Source organism: Trichoplusia ni, chromosome 16 (genome assembly GCF_003590095.1).
Source record: "Trichoplusia ni isolate ovarian cell line Hi5 chromosome 16, tn1, whole genome shotgun sequence".
In the NCBI taxonomy this organism is placed as follows: domain Eukaryota; kingdom Metazoa; phylum Arthropoda; class Insecta; order Lepidoptera; family Noctuidae; genus Trichoplusia; species Trichoplusia ni.
The window spans coordinates 9,293,795-9,321,762 of NC_039493.1; the positions used below are offsets into that span (position 1 = coordinate 9,293,795).

A 27,968-nucleotide genomic window follows, 5' to 3' on the forward strand; every position below is an offset into this window, starting at 1 on the left:
CTCATACAAGGCAGCTCGTCGGCTGGTAAATAATAAACATATGTATACTTGAAAAGTCTTTAAATAGTTATCACCCATTCTGTAAAAAACTTTTCAACATGGCAGTTTGTGATATATCCTGACCGATTTTGGCCACCGCGGCTAGTGTCTTATGACACCAGTCAGCTGCGTGGGACATAATAAAGGGTGCCAATAAACGTGCACTCTCTGTTCCCTTACCTCGTTTTTCCGACCGGAGGGAGATCAGGCGCAGGATGCACATCGTTTTCCACGTTGTGATATATGTCACTCAAACGCAAACAACGTTCAAAAAGTCGGTGGAAGACTTGAGTTTGAGATCATTGTCTTGGCGGTACTAGTAATAGGTAACACTGTCTTTAGCTTGGTGTCTTACGACATAATAGTCGCAAATATCGCATTATGTTTGTGCTGACTATTTATTAATTTGATGAGACGTATACTGCTAAACTATATGATATTTAATACAAATTACATTTTTTTTGATAATTATTGTATTAAGACTGTTTACTTAAGAGAGGCAGTCGCTCCTTGAGAAAACTCCAGTTTTACAACACACAATGACCGGATGATCCTCAGAAGGTAATGCTCAAATATGGGTAACGGAAATAATTTGTTACTCAAGTGATGAGCTGTTTTTGAGGGAGTGCCTTAAATCGTAGAAAGTTCTTACTCAACTCATAAAATAACATACAGAATAGGTAGACATATATGCCCATATCGATCTATATGAAATGACGTACTTGTTATAATTGAATGAATTGGAAGATATCTTTCAGATAGTAATTCTGTTTCAAAACGTAACTTACTTGATTTCCTTGATTTTAAAGATGCTTCTTGGTAAGAACCTCTGAAATATTGGTAAGAACTTTTTGCCTTACCTTCTTACAATATTTAAGAGGTTAATCTACTCATTATTTTAGATATTAAAAAGATAGTTATTAATTATAATTAGTCTTCTTAAAGTGGTAAAGCCAGCTCTTTAGTGAAGTCGTAAAAAAGTCATGGTACATATTTCTAATTAACTGGTTTACTAACAATCTGAGAAGTATCGAAACATATCACACAAAATAATAATCGTATTGTTTCGTAATAAAGGTGAAGTCGCATCCCACGCGAGCAATAATCACGATGACATCAATGGCGTCATCAAAGGATTTCAAAATCCGTGCGGACGTCAGATCCGATCCGGGATAGCCGGGGCGGAGCAGGCGCGGAACTTTCACGCGTATAAAACGGCTTGTGTGCCGGCCGCCGCGACCAGTGCGCGCACACGAGCGGCACGCGCGCCGAGCAAACACCGCGACGCGAAACGAAAGTGAACCGAGTACCACTACCACTTACCCCAGCACCACGTACCCCACGGACCACAGACACCAGTACCACTTACACGTACGACGTGCCAGACTGTGACAGTGATTGTGCGAACTCTGGAACAGTGATCGGTAGCTGCCTGTGTTATCCTGAAACTGTTTCTCCGGACCGGACCCACTCGTAGCGCTCACCTGAAAAGGTACAGGATTCTGTGTTTCATCATTTACAGGGATTGGAAACGTGTTTGAAATTGTGCTTTAGTGAATTGTTGTTATTTTTAAGAAGGTAAAGCTATGTATACGTGTATACCTAGTACCTACAGGATCCAAAAAATCTTGGTCAAACAATTAATTGATCGGTATGCATTTGTGAGTATAGGAATTTAAATTGTCATTAAATATGTAGTTCAAGCCTTTTTTATGTATTTCAAAAACCAAAAACCTGAAGTACTATCTTATTAATTTTAAATTAAATTCTTGTATTACATATTTTTAGGTAGGTTCATGTTTTACAACAAAGTAAACTAAGTCAAATTAAATTGATTAAATTCATGAAGACAGTTTTGTCAATGTAAATCCGGTAATACATGATTACTATGAAACTGAATGACATGCTGAAAGCAGAACGCTTTTACGTTTCTCGGCTACGGCGTAACGCCCGCACTGCTACGCCGTAACTGACAACGGCGATACGCTTAATTATGCGTATTTGTTTTTATCTCTGAACAATATTATTCTGTAGTAGAAAGTTGCATAATTTTTACTTTCACTCGCATTCGTCGAAATTATCTCTTTACATATCGCGAATATTTGAACACATCCAATTTGCATGTGTTCAACGATTTTACTGTACGCAGCTGACGTTTTTTCAATTCATGCTGCATTTACGGGAATCTCGTCTTTATTTTGTTAGTGTTAAGAGCTACATAGCTCGGCGACATGTGGTGAAGCCGGTGTGTGGAAAGTAGGCCGCGCGTCACACAACTCGCGTTTTACACTTATTTTAGCCGAGGGGTTCCTTATTACATTAAGTAATATATTTTATGTGAGAGCATCAGACCGAAATGCATTCCCCCAATGTATTCCAAAAAATTCCGTTCCGTTGTACCGTAAATCCTCAAAAAATATTCATCATAATGACAAAATACGATGACCAACGTACAAATTCTTTGTTTGCTGTTATTTATCATCATTAACTGTATTTAAAAAATTACATAAGGTATTGGTGTAGTCATAAACTTTGTAGACATTTTTTATTCATCCAATATCAGAGGAACTGAAGTTTTAATTTTATGAAAGTTGAAACCAACTCATACTGTTTTATCTTGCATAAAAATAGTAAAAAGACAATCAAACAGTATATTCAGAAATTAATTTCTATATTTTAGCTTGTCTAGCGTACAAGCTCCAATCTACGTAACAGTAAGTGTTTCAATGCCAAAATTTTAAGCCTAGTTTTAGTAACAACAAGACGCGAATATTTATAACATAATCTTTGTAGAGTCGTTTAAGCCATGTCGGTGTTTCAAATTATTTCTAAGTAAGAAATTTTAAGATTACATTGTAGCGTAATATAATAATTTCTAGCAAAATTCCGATGATTTTATAATAGTCTCTACGTAGATTTGGATGTATGACAATAATTAGGAACAAAATATTAGAAAAATATTACAAGCAATTTCCCTGAAATCTTTATGACGGCAGGAAGTACTTAACATTTACAACTAGCGCCCGCTGCGCTAACACTCATTAAGTCTGAAACAATTCGCATTAGCGTTATCTGGTAAACAGCGGATGCGACACCCGTCTTCTATTACTGTAACACAGGTTGTTGCGACACCAGTAGCTAGAGCCTCTAGGACTAACCATCCTATTGTTGCTAGCATCAAGATTTTGTAAGCGTCACGGTGGCTACCCAGCATCTGGGATTGTTGAGTGCTGTATTGTGCAAGAATGTCGCAAAACCTGTCGCAAGTATTGTCTTCATAATCAGATGTGACTGATTTTTTTTTTATTTAAACTCCGAAGTATTTGTCCTACATGACTATAAAGTAGGCTCTTGTTTTAATCATCTTTTTCACTAAAACTCTTTCCGTAATTATTTTTTTTATTCCGTTATTATTTTTATGTTATCATAAAATAAAAAGTTATTATTTAAATAATTTGCTCTCAAATATTCATCAATAGTTTAGATATCAGTTCGACCCTTACAACGTCATATTACGCAACTTTCATAACTCATAAAGTTGCGTGTATAAGTTATTCGTTACGATATCTTCACATTAGAAATTCTGATCGGATAAGCAGTTTTACGACCCATATAATTAAATTATAACATATAAAACGTTTTTATTATTACTTGACACTTTCACTTTCACAGTATAGGATTCACGTTAAACAGATATTACTTGAATGTAACGGAAACATCGGAGAGAAAGCGTTAATGAGCAGTTTTAATTTCCGTCAAGATGGCTTAAATCTCGAAAAAAAAAACAGAACTGAATTGAAAATAAGATTCACCAAACCGGAATGCATTTATAAATGTAGCATCAAATATGAATACACAAATACAACTCTGTACAATAAGTTTTAATGTAACTTTCTTTTGGGGAAAGCACGGCATGTAATAAGTTTTGTGACCTTTATGTAACCGCAGTAATTTAAGGGTTTATAACGAGGGCAAGGGGCGTAATGACACTTGAAGTCGGCTTCTTACATCTCATCAAAATTAACGAAACGTCGTTACAGAAATGCAGTAAACATCTTACATTATGGACTTGAATAAGTAGGTTTACACTGTATAAGTGAGCTCGTTCGTCAATTCATTATATTTGCCTAGTTAGGCACCGACAGATGACATTGGTTGAATAGCGATTACTATTGTGAGATGCGTGTCGAACAAGTAGTGTGGGACTCAGCATAGATATGGGCTCGCCAATTTCTAGTTAGCTCTGAAATGACTGGTATGAGCTTGTACGACGACAGTCACAATGACATAGCTAGTAAATGCATTGAAGTTCCATATATTAATAAATTTAAAACCTTGCTTGCTTACAACTTACCACAACCTATGTTGCTATTTACCTTCGCATCTCTACAATAGGTAAATAGTCATATTTTTAGGATTTTGGCGGAACTTTACCTCGCATGCGTGTTGCATTAGGTAAGTGGTGGCGGTCGTCAGCTGCAGTCGGCATCGTAGCGCGAAAGCGAGTTAGTGTGTCGCCAAGGGCACTCCTCAAAGACCTTGTCCAGCAATTACACCTGACCAATGTTAAAAATAATCTCATGATCAAAATAGCTGCGTTACGTCGACAGCCGTAGAAATGCATTGTTCATTCAACGAAGAAAGCCGAGCGGTGCGCAACTCTTTTGATACACCTTTAACGACTGTCGCAATAAGACACGCCATTTCTATCAGCAAATAAATTAGAAGTTACCGGTCAATGCAACATAAAAACTATCAAGTTCCATACATAGAAAGGTCCACAAAGCTAGAAAATCAATTTAAAACACGAGAGAAATTTAATTTCTATTTTAGGTCAAAAAACTGGAGCGTCGAGGAAGAGTAGAAGGGTGGGATTACTCGCGAGTTGCATAGGAAGCAGGTTAGTTAGCACAAGGCCGGTTCCGCGCCGACACCGACCGCCGCACATAATTGCGCTTACGCATGGATTGAGAACAGCGAAATATATAGTACAAGTGCACTTGATTAAGCTTGGACCACTTGATGGATCTTTAGCATTACATTAATGGGATTAGAAGAACTAAAGAGTTTATAAGATTAAAAAAAATCAAAACATTTTAATAAGGGTCAAAAGGTCTATGGCCTATCTTAGGATTTTGTTGTAAGCTAAATACGAATCTGTCACCGCCTCTTTAAACGAATGCGAACTAAGTTGTTAAATTCAGTCCAGGTTAAAGTCAGCCAACAATCGCACTATTAAAAGTAGTTTAAACGTCTTCACAGGTGGCCGACGAGCTCAATTATAAATAAGTTACGGTCAATTATATCTGCGGATAATTGTTTAAATTGCTTAGTTAACTGTAAGAATGACACGTTCCTATACGTTCAGAAAGCTTGACATATCACTGATAAGATTTAATTAAGAAACTCACAGAACAACGAGCTTTAGTTACTTATGGGAACGTGAAAAAAGTAGTGTAATTGTTAGTTGAACAAAATCTACAACATGTACCGTTCTACAAAGCGTTTTTCAAACAAACTTGATCGTAAGGTGTTTGTAGCTTCGTCTGCTAGGTAGGTAGAGTCAGCGCATGCGCGGGAGTGCGCCCGGTATTGTTCAGAGGCACACATACAAGTGGAACTCTTTTCTTTTCCTTGGGAAATGAGCCAACACCACGTTGTTCTCGCTAACAGGGTCAACTTGTACGATTTATATGAACAAGATCTACTTTTATTTCGATAGCTATTCAGGTTACCTAGCAAGTAACCGCTAAGTGATACATATTGAAATGTTTTAATTGATATCCAATAAACATAAATATTAACATGTTGCCAATTAGCAGGCGAGAACTTAACTGTAAAAAGTATTCCGTAATTTACAAATTGAATCATTGGTGTTTGTTTTAGTATTATTTACATAGGTACGATGATTTTAATGTGGATATCCAGATCACCGGATAAATTTACACTATTTTAAAATAAGATAAACTGTTTATGTAGAACTCTATAAAAATTTTAGACAGCCTTGGCACACAATACGATCTTACTTCCGTCTAAAAAAAATCTGACGTAATTTTTTTCCTTTTGTCGCTTGATGAGGCTCGCTAGGAATGCGGTTTTGCGAACAGTGGTCTGCAACTAACAGCTTTCCACTGATTGTTTTGATCGATTCGAGTGCTGGCCCGAGGCACCGATTAAACGCTCGTTACTACTAGATACACGTTTAGATATTCTCATTTAAAAACCTATTGGCTTTGTATTATACAGCTTAATAATTACGTGCGAGTTGATCGATTTCTCATGTGATGTAAATTGGTAAACTGTTGGAATTATTTCCGTATTTCGTAATAACAACAATATGTCGTTAGAAAGCATTGGTATATTGGATTTTAACAATGTAATATGTACAATATTGACACAAAGTGGTAAACGAGGTGCGCCCACGCCCGTATGATATATGTAACGAGAGTGCGGCGATAGCGCCCCTATGTGGCCGGCCGGCCCAGCGCAGCCTGCGCCGCGGGGAAATTCTACAGATTTCACTTTTGTTATGCAGTTCTATCAGTGATTTGTGAGGGACACATGAAAGTTGTACTGTTCCTTGATCTACATCTAAGCAAATCTCTTCTAACACTCATAATGTAGGATAGGATAATATCACGGCGTTCGTTTACTACAATCAGAGGAATTAATAAACTTACTGCAGAAATGAGAAGTTAATAAACTTTTTACCATTGATCCAGATAAAGTAAAGTATGTTCGCTGTAATCTGCGTTAAAATCTCTAAAAATAAATCATAATGAAAGTGCATGTTTTAAGTGATTACTTACTTATGAGGTTCATAACATTTTCTTCTTAATTGGTGTTTATAATGTCGACACTCGCATGCTTAAGTTTTCACTACATTTTTGAATAGTTTTTTATTTATAAAATAGAAACGTGCAAACTAGTTCCGCTATATTGTTTTATTATAATTTTCAAGACGAAACTGAAAGTATTAATTAAACTCATACCTATGAACATAAGCGAACAGAATGTTTGAATTTTTATGAATTATTTAAACGTTGGATAGGAGAAAGTATATCAAATTATTGTGCTCCAATTATGACGTGAGGTTGTCACGGCAAATGAGTTTGGTTGGCGAGACGCCGCCGCCTCTCCGGCGACGCCGGATGCGGTGGACGAGGCGGCGGCGCCGACCACATGACACTCTTGTTTTGACTGGATAACCATCGACCTTACACTCCAGTGAATCTGATCGATACGGACGTGAATACCAACATTAACGATAGTAGACGTCAGCTATATCAACAATGACAATCTGTATTATTTATCTGTACATGAGAAATCTCGTTAAAATACAAACATCAACCTCTTATTGTTAGCTTCTACTTGATAATCTCCCTGTTAAGTGGGGTAACACCATCCTTTTGAATTGATTGAATTGAATACCTCTACTTAAATGTATTACCTAATACCGTTTAAGATAATCACTATCAAACTAATTTTATTATAGTAAAATTTAATGACAGGAGCCTAACATTCAACTTTTAAAACGTATAATAACAAGATCATAACATCGGAACGTATATAAATTAAACACTTTCGTGTAACACGTAATTTTAATCTGTTTTCTCGAACTGAGAAGTGAAATTCTCAAAAGTTGTTTTGACTGTTGAGTCATCATTAATTTTCTAAATCTTACGTATCGTAGCGTAGTTACCGAAGTTTATCGAATCGATTAATCTAATAGCTTAATCTTCCGGTAATTATCTAAATAGAAAGGTACTTAACTATATTCGGCTGCACCTAAACGAGTACTGTCAATATTTCTTGTCGAATTACGAGTATGTCGGAACCAGTTGGTCGTAGTAAGGGCTTGCGAGACCGAACTAGTGCATTATTTATTACGACGCCGATTTCTCGCGGCCGTCTAAAGATTTCACCACTTTCATCTTGTATTTACGAGTAGTTGCAGACCACATCCATCCCACAACTCTACACAGCCTCTCCGACTATTGTGCGTGGGCGACTCCACTAATTACTGATATACTGTCACGCTTCAGGAACTCGCTTCTGGAACGACTCACTTCTAATTAGTTTAAAATGTTTAGATTTTATCTTTGTGTTCAAAACGTCCTTCATTTTATCATAAGTTTGATCAGTAATACGTCTTTAGTATCTGGATTAAAAAAAGATTTCGTATTGCAATATGTTAGATACCTACATATGATTTTGGGGCTATTAAAATAATCGAAATATAGACGACTTATTTGTAACAACAAGAATAAGGCAAGTCAGTAGCCACAATAAAACACCATTATTTACTATTATATCGCTCTACACAGCTCTACTTTCAACAAGTTCCGAACTAGTAACAACAATTAACATAACAAACAACAGGTAATTATAGCTATTGTTATCAGTACGACGAGCGACGCGATCCCTTTCAGCAATTGGTTCGTGTGCCTTCGCTGCTTTCACTTTCGCATATTTCCGGAGGCGACGCGACGTAAACCTCCCGCCACAGGAAACTAATAAACCAACTTAAGTTATTGTCTGACAGCTACATTGTGCAAGGACGATTTCACTGCTAGTACAATACGCGACATAGATAGCTCGGTGATAGAATTATTGTTGTTATGACATCATAAAAGAACAATAGAGCCTTGCTTATGTATCGCATTAAACTTTGTTATGTTATGATCTAAGATTCGAAGTTGTGTAAGTACACGGGTTATAATTTTTATAATCTCTTTTCCTTAATTTTTATGTGTTACCTAATTTTATAAGTTGCTTAGCTTTCAGTATATTTTAACTGTGTCTGCAGATCCATTAACATTGTAACATTGTAACTTAAATAAAATTGACAAATACGATTTTCACACCCAGGAAAACACAGTAATACTTGTTTGTTTGAAGCCTACACATGACACATGCCATTGACCGCATGCAAACTCAAGTTGGCAATGACAGTGTATTCAAGTTGTAGATATGGGGTCAAGCGTCTAATATGGCCACGTGATTATACGAACAGCGCCGACATTCCATAAACAAAGTTATTGTTAGAAGCTAAATTAACTTAGCACTTAACACTCACCTCGTAATTGTATTGTTCCAGGCTTTATTGATTCGGGTCACACTCGAATTTATGTCACCAAGATATTTTGGTAAGTTTCCATTTCACGTTAATATCCAATCTAACATAAATAATAAGTAAAAGTTGATCTCAGAAACCTTAAAATGCAAAGTTTTGAAACTTCAGTCAGATTTTCATTTCTAAAAATATTTTTGCATATTCGAATTTCTTATTCTAAATGCCAACGTTTGAATTTCGACAATGTGATATTCAGAGATTGATCAATATGTAAGAGGAGAAATTATTCAAATGAGCTCATCCATATGTCATCGACTTATTGATATTACATAACAAATGTATCAGTCGAACAGCGGATTGAATTCAATAAGTTATGCAACGCTCGTCAGCTGAAAGTGAGCTTTAGTTTATGGTTACTCGATCATTTCTCGCCGAAATATATTGACTTTCTCTCTGAGTAATTACCTACGCCAGCACGCGGTATAAGTATAAGAGCCGAGAACGATTATGTAATACATCTGTAAGCATATTTTATACAGTGACGAGAGTGAAAGTGCAATGAGGACAAATTGTTGGCATTATAAATATTTTGAATTTGGCGCACAATTAAAGTTTTCTATGATCTCTCTGATTATCCTGAAGAGCTGTCAACTTTACAACCTTATTGAGTTGATCAACTCAAATACTCAATGTAACAATAGACTTTTTCTAAATTGAGAATATCGCCGAGTCACCGGTCACTCTTTTTATATCTATAAAAGGCTCAACAATGACAGTTCAGATCCAAACCTTTCCTTACCGTTCAAAACGAACCAACTAATTATTATTATTTATTACGAGAGTAGGAAACAGCCCATAATAGTAATAGAGCCTGCAGCTAGATAAGAGAGACTGATTCAGATTTTCCCACGTTGGTGAAAGCAAAATAGCCTTGAAAATTTGATGGGTCAGCAAATTGGAGTCATTGTCCTTCGATCGGCGTCCGCTGGGCAGTGTTTCGTCATCGCGAGCGTCCGCGACGTAATAATTGTAAAGTCGGGTGTTACGCAAGGTTCGGGAGCGACGTCCGCGCCCTCGTCCTTGGCCCGTAAACTCGGAGCTACTTTCTCTTCCCGCCTCGCAGTCGCGCACCACATAAATCATTCTTCCCGCGCTTGTTCCGGCTCACGCGTGGAGATCACTCACCACGATAACTCTTTGTGTTCGTAATGCTTATTTAAAGCATTGTTTGAATGCCTTTCATTATGGGGACGGTTGATACAGAGCTATTGTATCTAGCCGTGTGATGGTAAACATTGAGACATATTTTTTCCTTAATTGCTTGCGACGACATTTAAAACTAAATACTTTGGAGCGAGGGTTTACATAAAAGCTGTAGATAATTGCGAAGGATTTCCATAATTCAGTAGAGTGAGTACGGGTTTACGCGCGCAGCATGTATTAGCATAGATAACAGAGTTATTTAGTGACGATATAATGTACTACCGGCTACCGGCCTGCGCGCCCGGCCGCCTTCACTGGGTCACACGCATCTATTTTATTACTGACATAAATGCTTAAAATTAGGCCTTAAGTGGATTACCATAACTTGTTTTCAACAAGGTAGGACTTGAGGTTTTAACGATATGCTCTAAGTAAACAAATGCGGAAACATTACAAAAGTGAAAGCGAAAACGTAATTTTAAAATTATGCTTAGTCCTGCCTGTAATGCAACAAAAATGGAAAGTACATATTATAAATAGCAGTTGAACACAAACAATTTCTAATTCCATTTTTTTCGACATACCTACCTTGTTTAAAAAGGCATAATGTATTTAAATATTAAGTAGGCACTGTCGTAATATTATGTCGATGAATAGTAGTAATATGTACCTATATTAAAACGAACTAGGAAAATGAAAAATAAAAATTGTTGTGATGTTACATTATGTGTGTGAAAATATTTAATTTTTTTAGGCTAGTCATGTAAAAATAATCTCTACAAAAATGTTATGAATACATGTATTTTCTGATTTTTAATTAGTAACATTTAAGTATAATTAATTAACATGAAATTAAATTGGTTAAGTGCTCATATCAATAGTAAACAATTAGCAAATTACTCGTACTATTCGACTCTACATACATATCATAGAAACTAGTCGAATTAAAACTACGTATTAGGTCATAAAGAAAATGATCTTTAATTAATTATAGTGAACAGATTTCACTTAACTTGCAACCGCAACTATCATACGATAGCGGGTGTCGGCTATCGCCTGCCGAGAAAAGTCTGGGAGTGGAACTAGTTTCACTTCAGTTCCGGCTACAGAAAATATTGGGAGGAAATCCCGCTCAATGGCTTTGTACATAAATCTAATAAACTGGTTTTGGATAACTCACTTTCCATTTCACTGTTGATCTTTGGTTAAACGTCGCTGGGTAATAACGATTCGATTTCGATTATTTAAAGAACCCGTCCCGTAATTGTGATTTAATAATCGTATGGAGTGGACAAGAGTTAAGTAAAACATTTTTGATAGTTGACATAAATTTGTTGTTCATTGTAGAATATTTTCTTTTAGTAGATACAGAATGTTTTAAATTGTGGTGCGGTCCGCGGATAACGATACACTTTTTTAACAACCAGCTTCAGTTAAGTTCATGCAAATAAGGCAATTTTCTCAGAAAACCGGGTCAATTTCTTCGAGATACGGAAGCTACCGGCTTTGCTTGGAGCCAACATCGACACTTGATTGCGCGTATAAATGCACATTAACGCAGACGCGGTTTGTTTATTCATGGGGACTTGACATTGAGAAGGTCTGATGGAGGCAATACTGGTGTAGGGAATTGGTAATTGGTACACACAGAGTGATGGTAGTCACAGAATGATGATTATCAAATTCAGTCGTGTGTTTTGAAGATGACGCATTCCGTACCGTCTGTATAAAATCATGTCTATCAACGTCACATGATATAAATTATAAATGATTTGTGCATTATTTTTATTAATTATTTCAAAAAACTTGTCAAATTGTAATGTACAACGCTCAAATTGTAAGATACAACACTGTAATATACCAATTACGAAAATAGCTGTCTTCTTGTATTGTTTTGTAACGGAACAATTACCAACCTTTTTTGAAAACAAACCTCCAATGTGCCGCCCTTCTCAAGAGTGGCTGGTAGAGATATGCTTGCTGTTAGAGAAATAATGGAAATAACTGGAACCAAAAGTGCATTTAGTTTTGTTATTTATAAAACTTTTATCAGACGCATTCATAAATAATCAAATTTTCTTGTAAATTAAGAATTTACATTCAAATTATATTTTTATACATTTAGAGCTTTATTTATTTCCACGGAGCAAGGAAGCCTCATTTCACGGTACTTAGTGTGCCCGTAACGCAATCATTTTGTGACACAGACACATTAGGCGTTACATAACACTGAAAACTGTCTTTAAAATATCTTTATTTGTTTTGAGTATTCGTTAGTTGTCGTAGGTAGTAGTATCACCGCACTGCTCTTTATAAGGACGCCATAAAGTCACTAATGAATATTAATTGTTTATTGTTTATGAACCTCATTGGTTATGTGACCTAAATGATGCATCAATTATATTGCATAAATTTTGTAATCAGAAGTTTATTTTCGATTTTAATGTACAAGGGATTTTTAGCTGCAAGGCTCAATATCAACATTTCATACCTTCCGTGGTAGCTTCTTCTCAAATAGCATTTTTATGTTAAATAATAATAGTTCATTTTTTACATTTAATGCACATTAAATACAGAAGATAAAAGTTGTTTTTTGTACAAAGAATTGATACAATTTGAATTCGTTTACTTACGTTACGTTTACAATCATAGGTCAACAGAATACTTTCTGTTACCGCACTGATAAAATAATCGTTACGTAACCATGAAAGACCGGCTAATTGTACCGGAGACCGGCACTAACGCGCCCCACAGAACAATCGCACGCCCATCGCCCGCCAACGAAAGTTACCGGATTTTGTACACCTCCAATGCCAAGTGCGGCGAAGAAAGCGAGCCCAGCTTCCCCGACGAAACATCTAAATATCGCCATCTCGCTCATCTAACCCTGCAACACGAAAAGAAGAAAGAGACAACGAGTGCTTAAAAGAGAAAGTGGGCCACGTTACGTTTCTCGGTACCATTAACACGGGCATTGAACGTAAACGTCAACGGATAGCATCTTGGAGGCTCTCCGTCCGTTCGGAAGTGTGTGCTATAGACATGAGGTTTGAGTGTGTTTTTGTTTACGCATGGTCGGATACGCTCCAAGGTGCGAGGCTCGAGCGGATAGCCATTGATACCGGCCAATACTGAGAGTACGGAGACGCTGAATTCGGAGAGCAACGAACTGCAGGCGGAGAAAGTGTTGCGTGGCGTAACCTTGAGCCCACGCTGCTCTTAAGCGAATCACTTAATCAATACGTCACTGTGATATGTGTTCAATAAGCAAGTGCTCAATTACGCTTGTTATCAATCATTTAGCCTTATACTGAACAGGCTCTCTTTGATGTTTTTTCGACATCCATATCTTAATAGCATGCTATTAATATTATTTTATGAGTAATATTTTAATTACAAGGTAAAGAATGCAGCTACAATCCGTAATCCTCTCTCAATAATTAGGTACATCATTAAATCGAGAAATAATCTTAAGTCCAAACAAAAAGATCGGTAAACAATCTAAAAGAAAGCTATTCTCTTATCAAATATTTGTGGTTTGGCGTGTGTGGTTGCTATGTGTATCAGCCGAACCTTGCTACGCGTTGTGGAAACTTAATGAAACTTGGATTGAGGTATCGGGGGTACGATTTGGCTTTAGAACATTCTCGATTGTATAATTACAAAGGTACATTGGTATTTGTCAAACTTTACATACAATGTATTTTGTCAGTTTTACTTCGGCCAGGACTCTGTTGGAATTTAAAGCTAGCAGCTTTTCTAGTCAACTCCGATGGTTAGCTTCAATTTTTAACGCACAAATGTATGGAAATTACATTTCGGTTTGATCAGTAATGTGATTATGACGTGTCGAACTCATACATCCGAACAGTCTCTATCAACGCTAAAGATTGTTAAAATGTCAACAGACTTTTTAGAACATCATGTAGCTTCTAAGTAGATAGTTAGATAGTTCTTTCGCTAAGGTGCGGTTTTTATTAACAAATTAATTAATTTTCTCAGAACGCCAGAGATACATAAAACAAAAGTGAAATTAAATTATCACAAGCTAATCTTCGTCTCAAGCATCTGTTTAAAAAGTAGATAAATGTATCTTGAACAATAGCGAACTTCATAGTATGTTCCCATGCGAGTGGTCGATGACCCTGCAAGTGAAAATCTCAATCATCGTAAAACATAACAATAAACATTACTGGCAGAGTTTTTCATTACAAATGAAAGCTACTAAAACAATTCAATAGCTTGTTTTACGTACGTTCACAGATTAATTCCAGTCTCGTATCATTGGCGCTGCTCACGTTAGCAAATTATGCCTCTTCTTGGTAACGCTTCAATAGACAAAGATTATTTATCGTTTTTACGATTTGTTGCGGGAGAAATTCATTTTCGTAAGTATCACAGATGCATGCATAGAATTACTCCGCTTGTTAGCTCTTCGCCGAGTCGGGTGTGTTTTAACAATGGCTAACAAATCCGCGTATAAATACACGCTCGCTTTCTAAGCGTGATGTATGCTAATAAAATAATGGAGAAGAAAAGTTAATCTACTAAGCGATTCCCATTCATTAGTTTAAGAAACTTTCAGCTCGTTACCAGCCAATTAAAAGTCGTGGCAGTCTCGCCCACGTGCCGTTAATTTGAGCCGAAAGTGACGGACATTAACATGGTAATTGAAGTCTACCTGTGTAGCGTACTCAAGTTAAAAATAAGGTTTCCATGTAAAGAAACAACTTGCCAGTGATTTAAATCCTTCTAAAAATAGAATTAACACTTATTTACAAGTCGTTAGTTATTTACAATTGAATGAAAAATAATTCACAAATTCATAAATAATTCATTCACTTGATTAAGGTTGTCCATATCTAATGAAAAGATAATCTGACAACAGGTGGTTCCCTTGGTAGCTGAGTAATTATCATTGCCAGTAAAAATAATAATGAATACCTTAATACACGGAAATATAACCAAAGTTTATAGATGCATAGATATGCATCTATGAACTATTACATCTTTAAACTACATAATAGATATTAGATAGACATTTTTCATTTCCGAAATTAATATTTCTGAATAAGTAAAATTTAATTTGTGAAGATTAACACTAACTCAGTCAAATTAAAGTCAGTTAACCGAGTTTCATATTTCAGATTACAATTGTTCCACTCTGATTACTAGTAAGTTTTTATTATACCAATGAATTATGCGGCTTATGCATGAAAGTAAGATATTTACATGCGGCTGTGTATGTGGAGTCAATCGTATGTCAGCAACTAGAATCTTCAATCTTGGTTTCATAACAAATAATAATATGTAGATACTCTATTTTAAGGCCATTTATTGATAAGCTTTTTAGAGAAAAAGCCGGACCTTCGAAATTTCTATTTCGAATGTCCGGCATTCAAAATAGAAATTTATTATGTTTTATTAACCGCTCCAGTTATGTAGTAAAAATACGTTTGGTATAGCAGCCTCTTAAAGGCAGGAAAGGCTAGCTAATTTATCAAAAATTACCAACACAAATAATTAAGTGGAAAACTTTAATTTAACTAAAAAAAACAGCACATGAACGCAAACAGACATACAGTGGAGAGATTCCGATTTTGACCCTTTGGGAATGGGATTAAATTTATTAAAAATAATATTCTTTGTAATCATTGAAGATGTATATCAGTACGCAACAGAATGCAAAGCTATACCAAACAAATTGTCGCATTTTTCTACACTTTTATACGGTAACCCAAATGAAAAGGGTTCCGTCTAATATTTTAAGAAACCTTCACTACGTGAGCATTTCGCTTGTTTTTCAATATCACTTTCACTTTGCATTGACCGGTTGGGCGCAGAATGTGTATAAGAAGGTGTATACATGCCCCGGAGTTTCTTTAAACTGGGGAATGGAGACATACCTACCAAAATACAAGACGTATTTTTATGTTTTTTAGAATAAATACTACCTAGAGCATTAGAATGAGGTATTGAGCCACAATAAACTGAAGACAAGCCATGTATTATAAATGATTGAAAAATTCCTTTATAATATGAATCTCAACCGCCTTTGATTCGAATTCATAGAGATTATTTTCTTGTACCTACTAGGCTCTAAGAAATAGGAGCTCGTCGATTAATAGTTTATCAGTTTCGATCATGGCATAGTTAGTGCTAAACAATAGAACGATGAGGTGTAAAGATGTACTGATAAGGATAAGATGAGCGTGCCGTCGCCCCCACTATCTGTAATTGCTTTACGTGACTTGGCAGCTTTCTCGAGCTGCGCACGCGCACATTATTTAGACCTCACCTCGACGACGTATCGCAAGCATTTGCGACACCCGGAAATATTATATTTGAATCCCTCTAGATCAATTTTATATCCCATAAATTGTGGGTACGTGCATTCCAACAGGGGCATATAAGTTTAAAAACTTCTTGAGATATTTTCAAATCATATCCACAGCTAGAAACGTTTAGGCACGTTGAGGAATTCGTATTATTAACTATTTCCAAAATACCTGGTCCCAACAATTATATAAAATTTAGATTCAGACAAAAGTAGACCATTGAATACAGTAACTACGCCAATGTTCCGATCGTAATTTATATTTACACGCATTAATACTATGTGCATTAGCATGTCATTGTTATATTGTACTGTGCACATATGGCACCACTTAACAATCAATTCAATTCACTTACCACTCCACAGTAATCTATAGCTATTTAGTTATGAGGAGAAAAACAGTAATTGCCGCGAAAGCACTAAATCTCCACAATGCTGAATTGACTTGCAGATCAGTTATAGACAGAAAAGGAAAGTTCTATGTAAAGTTGCGACTCACGTTGCTTTTTGTCGATCATCTCGTGTGAAATCTGTTCATGACTTTTTATGTATTTTTAATATGCGAGTCAACAAAGTTAGTCCCACGAAAGGCGTCGAGGACGCCGGCGGCGCTCGCGCAGCCTCCCGCCACGCACTCGCTCGTCACACTTCATCGCGGACTATTTTCACATCACAATCGATTTATTCGTGTATTTGTAACTGTCAATAAATTCTGCAAATAGAAACATAATAAAAGTCATTATAGCTACTTACAACATGGAACAACATAGTCGAATTGGAAATCATGAGCTACATTTTCTTCGTATATTTTTTTATAAATAGCCCTTAATCAATAATAAATCTCTCATTACGAAAATGAAATGAGAACAACTTTCTCAGAATACTAGACATGATGATCAATGAGCGTTAAATTCGATAATACTTCAGTTTTCTAGTCCACTAATGAGTATTTTGACAGAGCAATTAAGGAGTTTAAAATGATGCGTGCGAATAATGGTCCGCCCTCAGGTGACGACAAGGTGACGTCTACATCTCAATCATCCATGGAGATTGATGAACGCTCTTAAACACATTTAATAAGATTGGCTAAGTTGATGGTTTACTTCCAATATGAATGATAGGAAATTTATGAATTTTCATACCATGAAGTTATACCATCCCTTCATTATCCATTACATTCTCATTTATTTTAATTTGGTAAAAGGATCTCAAACAGTAATTAGTAGAACGCGAACGGAGCCAATAAGGTTGTGTGATGTGCCAAGTATTTGAAGATAATGCGGATGGTGCACACACGTGGTCGGTCACATCCTCCCCTAGATGCTTACTTAGCTACTCTTGTCGGATATCCAATGAATACAGAAACTACTTTTTATTTTTTGGGAGCTAGATAGCACGGCCACTCTAAGCGTTTCGAGTGTCTCGATGTCTCGCCAGCAGGCGACAGCTCAGATGTGCTTAATTGACCGCGATCTAACGTCTATTATTATAGTATAGCCGCAGATTACAGAAAATAGAAAATGCCCGAGGGCCCGCTTTCTTACGAGTAGCCTAGTTATAGCTGGGCGCAGCCGCACCAACTACCTAATGTATATCACTCGTCTTCTCCAACCGCTGTGTAACAAGCCCACGGAAAATAATTAGAATCGCCACTAACTTGGCACTTATTAAAATTTGATGTACGTAGTGATTAAATGGAGAGCTCTGCTAGAGTCCCGATCATTTACACAAGTATTTTATAAGTTTTAACCAAATTCGTGAGAGGAAAACATGGTTAGCAAGATTTTTATATTCTTATATCATTAGCAAGTAAAGCTACCCATAAAAGCCATTTTTTGTCATTATGAAGGTACTAGCTAACGTTGCATTCGAAGCAGCTCTCGATGTTTCACGCATAACATCACATCAAACGTCTTCGTGTAGTTATACTATATTCCGAGATCGACAGATGAGACTTTCTGTGCTTTCTAACCGGCGAGCGATCGAGTGTCTGGGGTGAAATCGCGCGCAACTGCCCGGGTAGACCGTGTCCACCGCACACAAGTGTAGCGCTGCAGCTGCACGAATATATTATAGAATTACTAATCACATACTCAATTTAGCTCCATGACTCCATCCAAAGTTCATACAATTAAGATTCTAATTCCTACCAGATTAGGCGTTTCCCATAAATATACCTGAAGTTGAAGGCTCAAAATGTTAACAGGTGAATTCTATAGGAAAAAAGAAATGAAACTGTCGATCATGTCACAGTATGTACAAACATACGCGACCTTGTGCTGTAATAAGGTGAAGGCCGCGCGTGGTTTCCTCTCGGCGCAGCGGGAGCGGCGAGTCGGTGCAGTTCCGGCGCGGGTGCGCGGGTGCGAGCTGCACTCGGTCAGTGGGTCACCCCACTGCCGGCGCCGCGCCGCGGTAGGGGCAGCGGCGGGTGCCGCGGGCGCCGCGCGCAGTGCCTGCCCGCCTGCAGACCGCCCGCCATGCCCGCTCAGCCCGCCCGCGCCCGCTAGCGCCCATGCCCCGCGCCGCCTCGGCTAGTGCTCCTCTCACCGTGTCTCCTTGGTTGCAGGACGCTGACTGACTGCTCTGTGACCATGAAGAGGATCAGGTTGCTGCTGGTGGCCGCTGTGCTCCTCATAAAGGTGAGTTTACTTCTTTTTTTATTATGTTAAATTAAGAAAGTGTGAAAATAGAAATATAATACGAAGAACAAGTTTTTTTCTTAGGAATAAACTTTGATTAATATTCAACTACATTTAAAATTAAATTACTGTTTTGTATTAATATTTTTATACCAAGATTTTTATTAACGAGAAATAAATAAAATTAATAAATTTAAGTTTTCTTTTTGGTGTTATCTAACCGAAAAATCTTATTGGTGACCAAGATTAAGAAAATTGCAGCTCTATTCATTAAAGCTATTTTCATAAGAAGTGAGAATTTAATATTACAATAAATAGATGTTGTTTATGAGTACATTAGAAATAACTATACCTATTAAAGCTCAACCCGGTTGATTGTTTCTGCACCTGATTACAGTATCGCTATCATAAATCTACCATGAAGTAGAAGCGACTAGAATCATTGTTTATTATGACATAGTAACACAATAATCTTAATTTAAATAATAACAGTTAGCAATCACCATCCACGCTGCCGTGCTAGCAATCATCCGACGCATGCTCGGCGCTCTAGACCTAGTCCCGTTGAATGGAACGATCTCTGCTATACCAGAGCATCTAACAGTCCGCCATACTCACTCATATATCTCAAAATATTTATATATTTTCAAAAATATACCGTAACACAAATATTATCCTGATTCTTAGATCCTAAATAGAATACGTTGATTTGTAGATTAGTTTGTATCTTAGGCACTTTTCATTCCATGAACAATTTTCTGCAATCATCTTAGGTCGATAATTCCAGTGAAGCACTCATATGTTTAAGTAAATTATGTACGGAGACATTCAGTTCTTTCATCATAATTATTTATAGATATAACGTTTATATGCAGTGTTTCGTGGAGCGTAGAGCCAGCAATGTGTAGAGCGGGCACGTAAGTGTGTAAGGCACGCGGTGCACTGTCGAACGCTTCTACATTATTCAGCTTTTTCCGCTTGCGTTCTCCACAACTAGGCTAATGATTCCGTTAGCGCATCCACTAAACTGTGGACCATTGGAGAATAACTGCGTATGCTGATACGTATGTTAAATGCACAAGAAAGAAATTAATGCTCTTATGAGCTTGATTTGTGCAGCCAGAACGGAAAAGATTTAAGTTAATTTCAACGAATATTCTTATCAAATAACGCGTCTCTGCAGATTTTTGGAATTCTAATTTTACTGTCTTTCAGGCCTAAATAACCTAACAAAAAATTGCTTTCACTTGCAAATTATAATTACGACGTAATCATAATAATTCCGATTTAGAAATAACTTGAAGGGCTAAAATAAAGCGGCATTTTTCAAATGGAAATATTCTCATGGAATGTAAAAAAAGTTGTATGGATAAGACAAAACATTGTAATATCCACAAAGGAACATCAAATCCATTTTCGTTAACTCATAACTAAGCCGGAAAGGCGAGCAGTCGTTGACCACTCTGGCATTTTTTGTACACTTTCACTGTTCAAATTTCGCATCTTTGTAAGGTAATGACGCAATTCAGTTACTGTTGTGCAAGTTATTTTATTCAGGTTGATGGAGGCTTATAATAGTAGTTAAATGTTTCGCAACATTATTTCAGACATTAGGAACTCTATAGAATCTTTTTTGTCAAGTATTTAAGGAAAATTAGAAAGAACTCATCCTTTATTCGAACAAGTTATATCCGTAACTTTTGCATTTTTGACATCTTTTCCAATTCTCATAGATCGAACATTAAATTTATCATTATTTTTTGTGATTTACTGCTCAAGCTTAATATTAACTAATAAATAAGTTTAACTTTGACACCTGAAACTTAATTGATTTCCAATTATTTTAAACATGAACAATAAAATATAGTGTACAACATTTTTCGTAGATATTGTTGAGTGATCGCTTCACGTTAGAAAGCTAATCGTTAAAGAGTGATCGCTTTCGTTTGTCGGTCTAGCTTTATACCTTTCTGACAATTCACAACCAATTGTTACCTCACAAGGACAGTATAAAAACTGTCTTATTCACTGTCATGGATAGATAAAACAATACTACGATGCTTAGTGCCATTAATTAGTACATTAGAGATGTATAAGTATCGAATGAAGTAAGCCTCACGAAGAGTGATTAGAGTGAGAAATTATATGTGTATTAATTTATTTCAAAATACAGTTACATACATTGAGTATATAGCAACTGCAGTTGATAAGAATTTCAAATGGACAAGACCGAAATACAAAAACATTACGTATGTACGTAGTTTTCACAAACTCTATTTTGTAATCTACGTTTGGTATCCAAAATTTTTTGATTTAAATCTTAAATATAACATTGTTAGTGAGATTCAGCCATTACTTTCTCGATGTAAGGGAAAGCGTTCTTGAGGATTTGTGATCTCCACGCTCGAGGTTCAAGCGCATGACATTTAGTGCGCTTGTAAGCAACACGCTCATGTGAAACACTCATAACCTGTCCATTTATACGATGAGATGTCGTGACATGGGCGAATAACTACAAAAACTTGAGTGTTTCATTGTGTTTCGTCTAAGAAGATTCTAATGATATCAGAGTCACAAACTGACAAGCTAGAAAAAATTAAACTTCATCAATATTGACAAAACTGAACACCATTTTAACGTGAAGGTATAATATGAAGGTGAAATATGAAGGAATATCGTGTACGCGACTTTAATTACATAAAATCATAGATACCTACCTAAAAAAAAGGAATACGTGAATGACATTACGAGAGTAAAGTAATCGCAAATCGAGCGTGATTTAATTCAGTCGTAGTAATTCAAGTGAATGGGCATGGTTAACGAGGAGACGCCCAACATTGTGAAACAGTGTTTGATGAGGTTGATGGCGCAACTTTTCTAAAAATGCTTTCTATTTATAACACACGTCTGATGCGCTTATCAAACTTGCCTTAATCTTTTTGGAGTTCAAAACTCTATATATTGTAATAGGGTACTTTTTGCCAGTCTTAAAAACAGGAGATAATTTACAAAGTGTAATGTCAAAAAACGGTTACGTTAATATTTCATTAGAATTTAAAACCGGTCAGCTTAGCAGTACTTTTTGAGAATTTTCTACTCACTTATTGCAAACATGGGACAGTTAAATTGCTTACAACAGTTAAAGAATAAATAGTAGAGTCATAACAAAAAAGCCTTTAACGGCTTATTCAGACTATTTTCCTGTTAAATTAAAAGATTTATGATGCAAATTTAATTCGACAAAATCAACTAATGTCAAATTAAATTAAAGTTAGGTCACCGATCAAAACAATTGGAAATAAGTACCATATAATGGCACGAAAGTTAAACACGTTACTTCTAATTTCGAATTCTAGAATGATAATCTTATTTATTAAATCTTGATTAAACAAATAAGATATCAAAAACATAAAGACTCAAATGATGAATAAAATATTTTTAAATAGCTAAAAGCAAACAACTAATTTGTAAACCCTTTACCGCAATGTGAAAACACAAGTCGGACTCGCGTTTGTGTGTCATCATGGATTTGATCACGACGTCTGATAGCACGCACCGAGCACCGAACGCTGAACACACTTCCCACGTTCCGACACGATACATATTACACTGGAGACAATACAACGCACAGGGAGAGCTGTGGGAGACTACTCATACAATAAACGCCACTTAGATCATCATGTGTGGCCCATGATAAACGAAAATAGACCCTATTACAAAGCAATAAAGCCGTCATGATGTGAAGTTTATGCCTGACTGCTTGGCACATGTTCTGGTAACTGATGATCTTGTTTTAACGATATGTGCTATTGACATAGTAATGTAACGATTGAGTGAATATGTTTGTAAGTACAAAGTACATGAAGGCAGGTCACCGAAACAAGTTTAGAGCAAACTGGTTGAAAAACAGGGATAATTTGTACCAAATCACAGTGTTTTCGCAAGGATAGCAGAATAGTTGAGGTCGCCACGCCAAAGCCACTGTGCGCGTCGTGTCGCGGGTTCGATCCCCGCGTAAGACAAGAATTTGTGTGATGCACACGATACTAATGCTTTTTCTGAGTCTTGGTGTCATTGTGCATGTGATTTATATGTTTGTTAAACCCCCCGCGACACAAGGATTAAATTCCTTAGAGCGGGAGTCGTTTTTTAAAATGAAATATGAATGAAACCGAATAACAGGCGAAATTTCTAATTACAAATCATATTTTGACCATTTTTGAAGAATGTTGTTTTGATGCACAGTCAGCGAAGTATGTTATGCAAATACAAAACCAGAAAAACATAAATAACCTCAACCCTGTTAGGATACACACATTCGAGCATAACACAAACAAAAATCCGGTTCCACTCAATTCTCGTTCATTTAAACAACTTTCATCTCGTCGTACTAATTTTTGTACTAAGGTATGTAGGTACAACTCTTTACGAAGTTAACAACATAAATAGTTACGTAAGACCGCAAACTGCTTGAATTTTTTATTGACAAGTTTTTCAAGCCTCATCTTGATAAAACTTTTGCTTAATTTAATATCAAAAAGGTTTTAATGAGGTTTGTTTTGCTTTCTTTTTCTTTAATAGGTTCGACCTTAATATTTTTGTAGACTGCGGGCATAAATCAATAGTATTTTTAAGGTTCAGCTAAGATTGAGAAGATTGCACCCATAAAATTTAGTATAAGCCTATTGTGTAATGACCTTGGTAACAAGCTAGTAGTTTTCCCATAATAAATGGGGGAATTTGATAACTTTCTATAATACGTTCGTAATTTTTTTTTAATACATAACGTCCAATTACCACAAAAAAAGATGGCCAAAATGGAATACCTAGACTTTTTGTTTTACAAAATAATAGACAACTTATATTTAGCGTGGCGTGGAAGCATGCGTAGAAAAGACTGAAGATTAAGTCTGTTAGTTAAATAATAATTGATAAACGTAGGTAATGTAATCATTAATTTAATCTCCATTAAGTACTTTACATAGTTTATGACAGCAACTAACGTTGTTTAACATATTCGTATATTTCGGAGAGGCGGATGTGGCCGCGCTGTACTTTCACCTGCGCCGGCGCAGCACCTGTCGTCTGCGCTCCGGTGACGCACGGGCGATGCGCACGCTCAAGTAATCGCATCTATCTGCCTTCTCACTGAGTTACCCACACTAATGGGATCTGCCTAAACTAAGACCCGGAACTTATTACGTATAATAATAGCTGCTGCCTTAGTTATAAGCCGCAGTTCATTATTTTTTAAATTTGATAGCAGTCGGTAAACTGCTTCGGATTTTTACGGATGTGCTTCTGCTAGTTTTAAAGGCCTCGCTAATGTCACGGAACAGTCGTTTAGAATAATTTGTAATTCAATATAATCAAATTGTAGCAAAATAAAATAGACAGGCAAAACATACCTTTAACGTTCATTAAAATGCCATTTTTTAACAACACGGATTCCACTTTATGCGAGATATACGGCTACCATCACGAATGGTGATTTAATCTATTATGATAGAGCACCTCACGTGAAAACTGCCGAAGAAAGCTCTAGTTGCACATGTTTATAAGTCCAGTGTTTTCTTCCGCACTCACAATCTCGATCAGTGGGTAATTTCTAACCGGTTTAGAAAACGCGAGCGCCGCCGCCACCAGCACGCACCAGCCGCGCCGCGCTCCCGCCACTCGCTACTATTCTTACGTACTATCTACGGTTACAGGTTCCACCTGTCACATCAACTCTCACGCCTTATTTTTCTGCACTTACCTACGTCCAAATACAGATAAGCCTAGTTCAAGAGACGAAGATTTAATGCGGGCTCAGCCATGACTCGATAAGCGTGTAATAACGTAAAGTGGTTATTAGTAACTCACTGCCGAGAGCGGAACTTGCTAATGGTAATAGAAATTAGATTGAGGTGCACATTAATGTAATTTGCACACTAACAGATATCACTCAACCCCTTGTCTTCAAAGAACGTTTTCTGATCAAAAGTTAACAAAAATATTTATGGATCCACAAGACTGCGTTTTCAGCCTTTAACTAATTGATTGAAAAGATTATAACAAACAAAATTATCACCATAGAAGTAATAACTATCTTCACACAAATATTAACAAGCGCACGTAACGTGCAACTTAATAACAATATCTATAACACGTTGTTAAACAAGACGAAGTTATCTAGAGTAGCTTGTTTAAAATAAATAAAGTATCGTGAAAGCATTCGCTTAATACACCTAAGCAATATGATCGTACTGATTAATATTATAATTGCTAGAGCGAGCCATCCATCAGTGTAGAAAGTCGGAAAGAACATTGCGCGCGCGCCGCCGCCGCTCGCAAGATGAGGCGAGGGCGCTCAGCGCATGCGCTCGCGTGGCGCAGAGTATGTAGAGTGAGACGCCTCTTAGGAATGTTCCGAGCCTGCTATTAACGGACATATCGTCGCAAACACTGTTACTTGCCCATTCAACAGTAAGAAACATATTACTGGGCCTTATTTGCAAACACGCAAATCTATAACAAGAAAGAGTTACATATTCCAATTATAAACAGTTTTAACGTTAATCGATGCAAAAACTTATGTATGGCTTTTTATTTCCAGGAAGCGACATGCGAGCCTCCGGTGGACTCGGCTTCGTTGCCGTTGGAACATCGGACAGGTGCCGGCTACGGCCCGCCCCTGCCACCCTCACACACGGACGACCCGTGGCCCCTGGCGACACCGGATAGCCCGAAAATAAAACACTTACAAGTTCAATGTGAGAAGACACGCATGCGCGTCAATATAGAATTTGACCGGCCCTTCTACGGCATGATCTTCTCTAAAGGATTCTACAGCGACTCTCACTGCATGCATCTTAAGCCAGGAACTGGACATTTGAGTGCAACTTTCGAAATCTTCCTCAACAGCTGTGGAATGTCTAGCTCTGCCAATCACAACGTTGCTGCTTATGGAAGTCCAACTCCAAGTGGCTCCTACGTTGAGAACACGATCATTGTCCAGTATGATCCCTATGTCCAAGAAGTATGGGATCAAGCAAGAAAACTTAGGTGTACGTGGTATGACTTTTACGAAAAGGCAGTTACATTCAGACCGTTCCAAGTGGATATGTTGCACGCTGTCACCGCGAACTTTCTCGGGGACAACCTGCAATGCTGGATGCAGATACAGGTTGGAAAAGGACCATGGGCTTCAGAAGTGTCAGGCATAGTTAAAATTGGACAGACCATGACTATGGTTCTCGCTATCAAAGATGATGAAAATAAATTCGATATGTTAGTGCGAAACTGCGTGGCACATGACGGCAAACGAGCACCTATCCAATTGGTTGATCAATACGGATGTGTGGTAAGACCTAAGATAATGAGCAAATTCCAGAAAATCAAGAACTTTGGCCCCTCCGCATCTGTAGTGTCTTTCGCATATTTCCAAGCATTCAAATTCCCCGACTCAATGAATGTACACTTCCAGTGCGTTATTCAAGTATGCAGATATAACTGTCCAGAACCTAAATGCGGTGGTCTCGGCGCAGACTACGGAGTACCATTGTTAGGAGGAAATACTCTTGGTGCTGACGAATATGGTGTACCGAACTCACCTCACGCTGAATATGGCCCACCACCACCAGCACCTCACGGAGAATACGGCGTCCCACCCGCTTTCCCCGATCCACGACATCCAGCGGATGCGACAGGATCGTTCTCAGAAAAACGCGATGACGCCGTACCGCCCCCTCAAGCTCAGGTCTCCTCGACACCAAACGCGCCCAGCCCATCTTCACCTGCACCAGCAAGAGATGAGGACGAAGTCAACCTACCTCCCCCTCCTCCTCCAGGCCGTCGCGGTGTATACAACACTGTTAAGAGGAAAGACGAAGGCCATGGAAACCTGGCCACCCTAGGAGGAAGACCACGCTCGGTGGAGGACTTACCGGAAAGACTAGTCGGTGTAAGACGAAGGAGAGAGACGTCATCGCCTACAAGAATCTATAAACGTGACGCTCAAGAAATGACAGACGTCAATACTAGTCGAACAATACAAGTGGTAGCGCCTGGCGACGTTAACTTCGCGCTGAACAACGCCGCAGCCAACGAGACAGTGGTGATCCAGTCGCCGGCGAGCGACCCGGAAACGATATGCATGTCGGTGCCGTCGTTTGTGGCGGGACTGGTGATGCTGCTGCTGGTGCTGGTGGTGGCGTCGCTGGTGGCCGCCTTCCTGTTCGTGCGCGTGCGCGCTCTGGACAGGAAGGGCGCGCACGGGGCCGCCGCCTACTTCGAGACGGATTACGTGAAGCACACGAACTAGCGAATGCGTCGGTGCGAGTGACGCGGGGACGTTCACAAACTTTACTCATATCCAAAGAGCGTGCGCGCTTCGGTCCCGGTCGGACGGCGCTGGTGTGCTGTCGCGGTCGCGATCGAAGCTCGGTGACTGTGTCAGATATCTATTTATTTAGTTTTTGTAATGAGCGTGATGTATAATATGTACGACTGTTTTTGTAAATTATTTTATTCGTGTGAAAAGCACCTGTATTTGCCTTGTAGTCGATACGTCTGTTGTAATTTTGTAAAGAGTCGTAAGTAAGATTTAAATGTAAGGTAAATACTAATTAAATACCAATCAAAAGTGTCGTGTGAGATATATTTTTTTAATCCGCATCCTTTTAAATAG

The 27,968-nt window shown here is 37.6% G+C and overlaps 1 protein-coding gene across 2 annotated transcripts; it reads left to right on the plus strand.

Moving 5' to 3' along the window:
- The first annotated feature begins 37 nt into the window (after window positions 1-37).
- Window positions 38-27,936, plus strand: LOC113502170. Of its 2 annotated transcripts, XM_026883588.1 has the most exons (4): window positions 38-1,531; window positions 9,140-9,188; window positions 19,225-19,297; window positions 25,896-27,936. In XM_026883588.1, the coding sequence occupies exons 3-4, from the start codon at window positions 19,250-19,252 to the stop codon at window positions 27,600-27,602; spliced, it is 1,755 nt and encodes a 584-aa protein (XP_026739389.1). In that variant the 5' UTR covers window positions 38-1,531; window positions 9,140-9,188; window positions 19,225-19,249; the 3' UTR covers window positions 27,603-27,936. The 2 variants fall into 2 exon arrangements, with proteins under 2 accessions (XP_026739389.1, XP_026739390.1); XM_026883589.1 differs by lacking the exon at window positions 38-1,531 and having other exon boundaries at window positions 9,129-9,188.
- The last annotated feature ends 32 nt before the right edge of the window (window positions 27,937-27,968 follow it).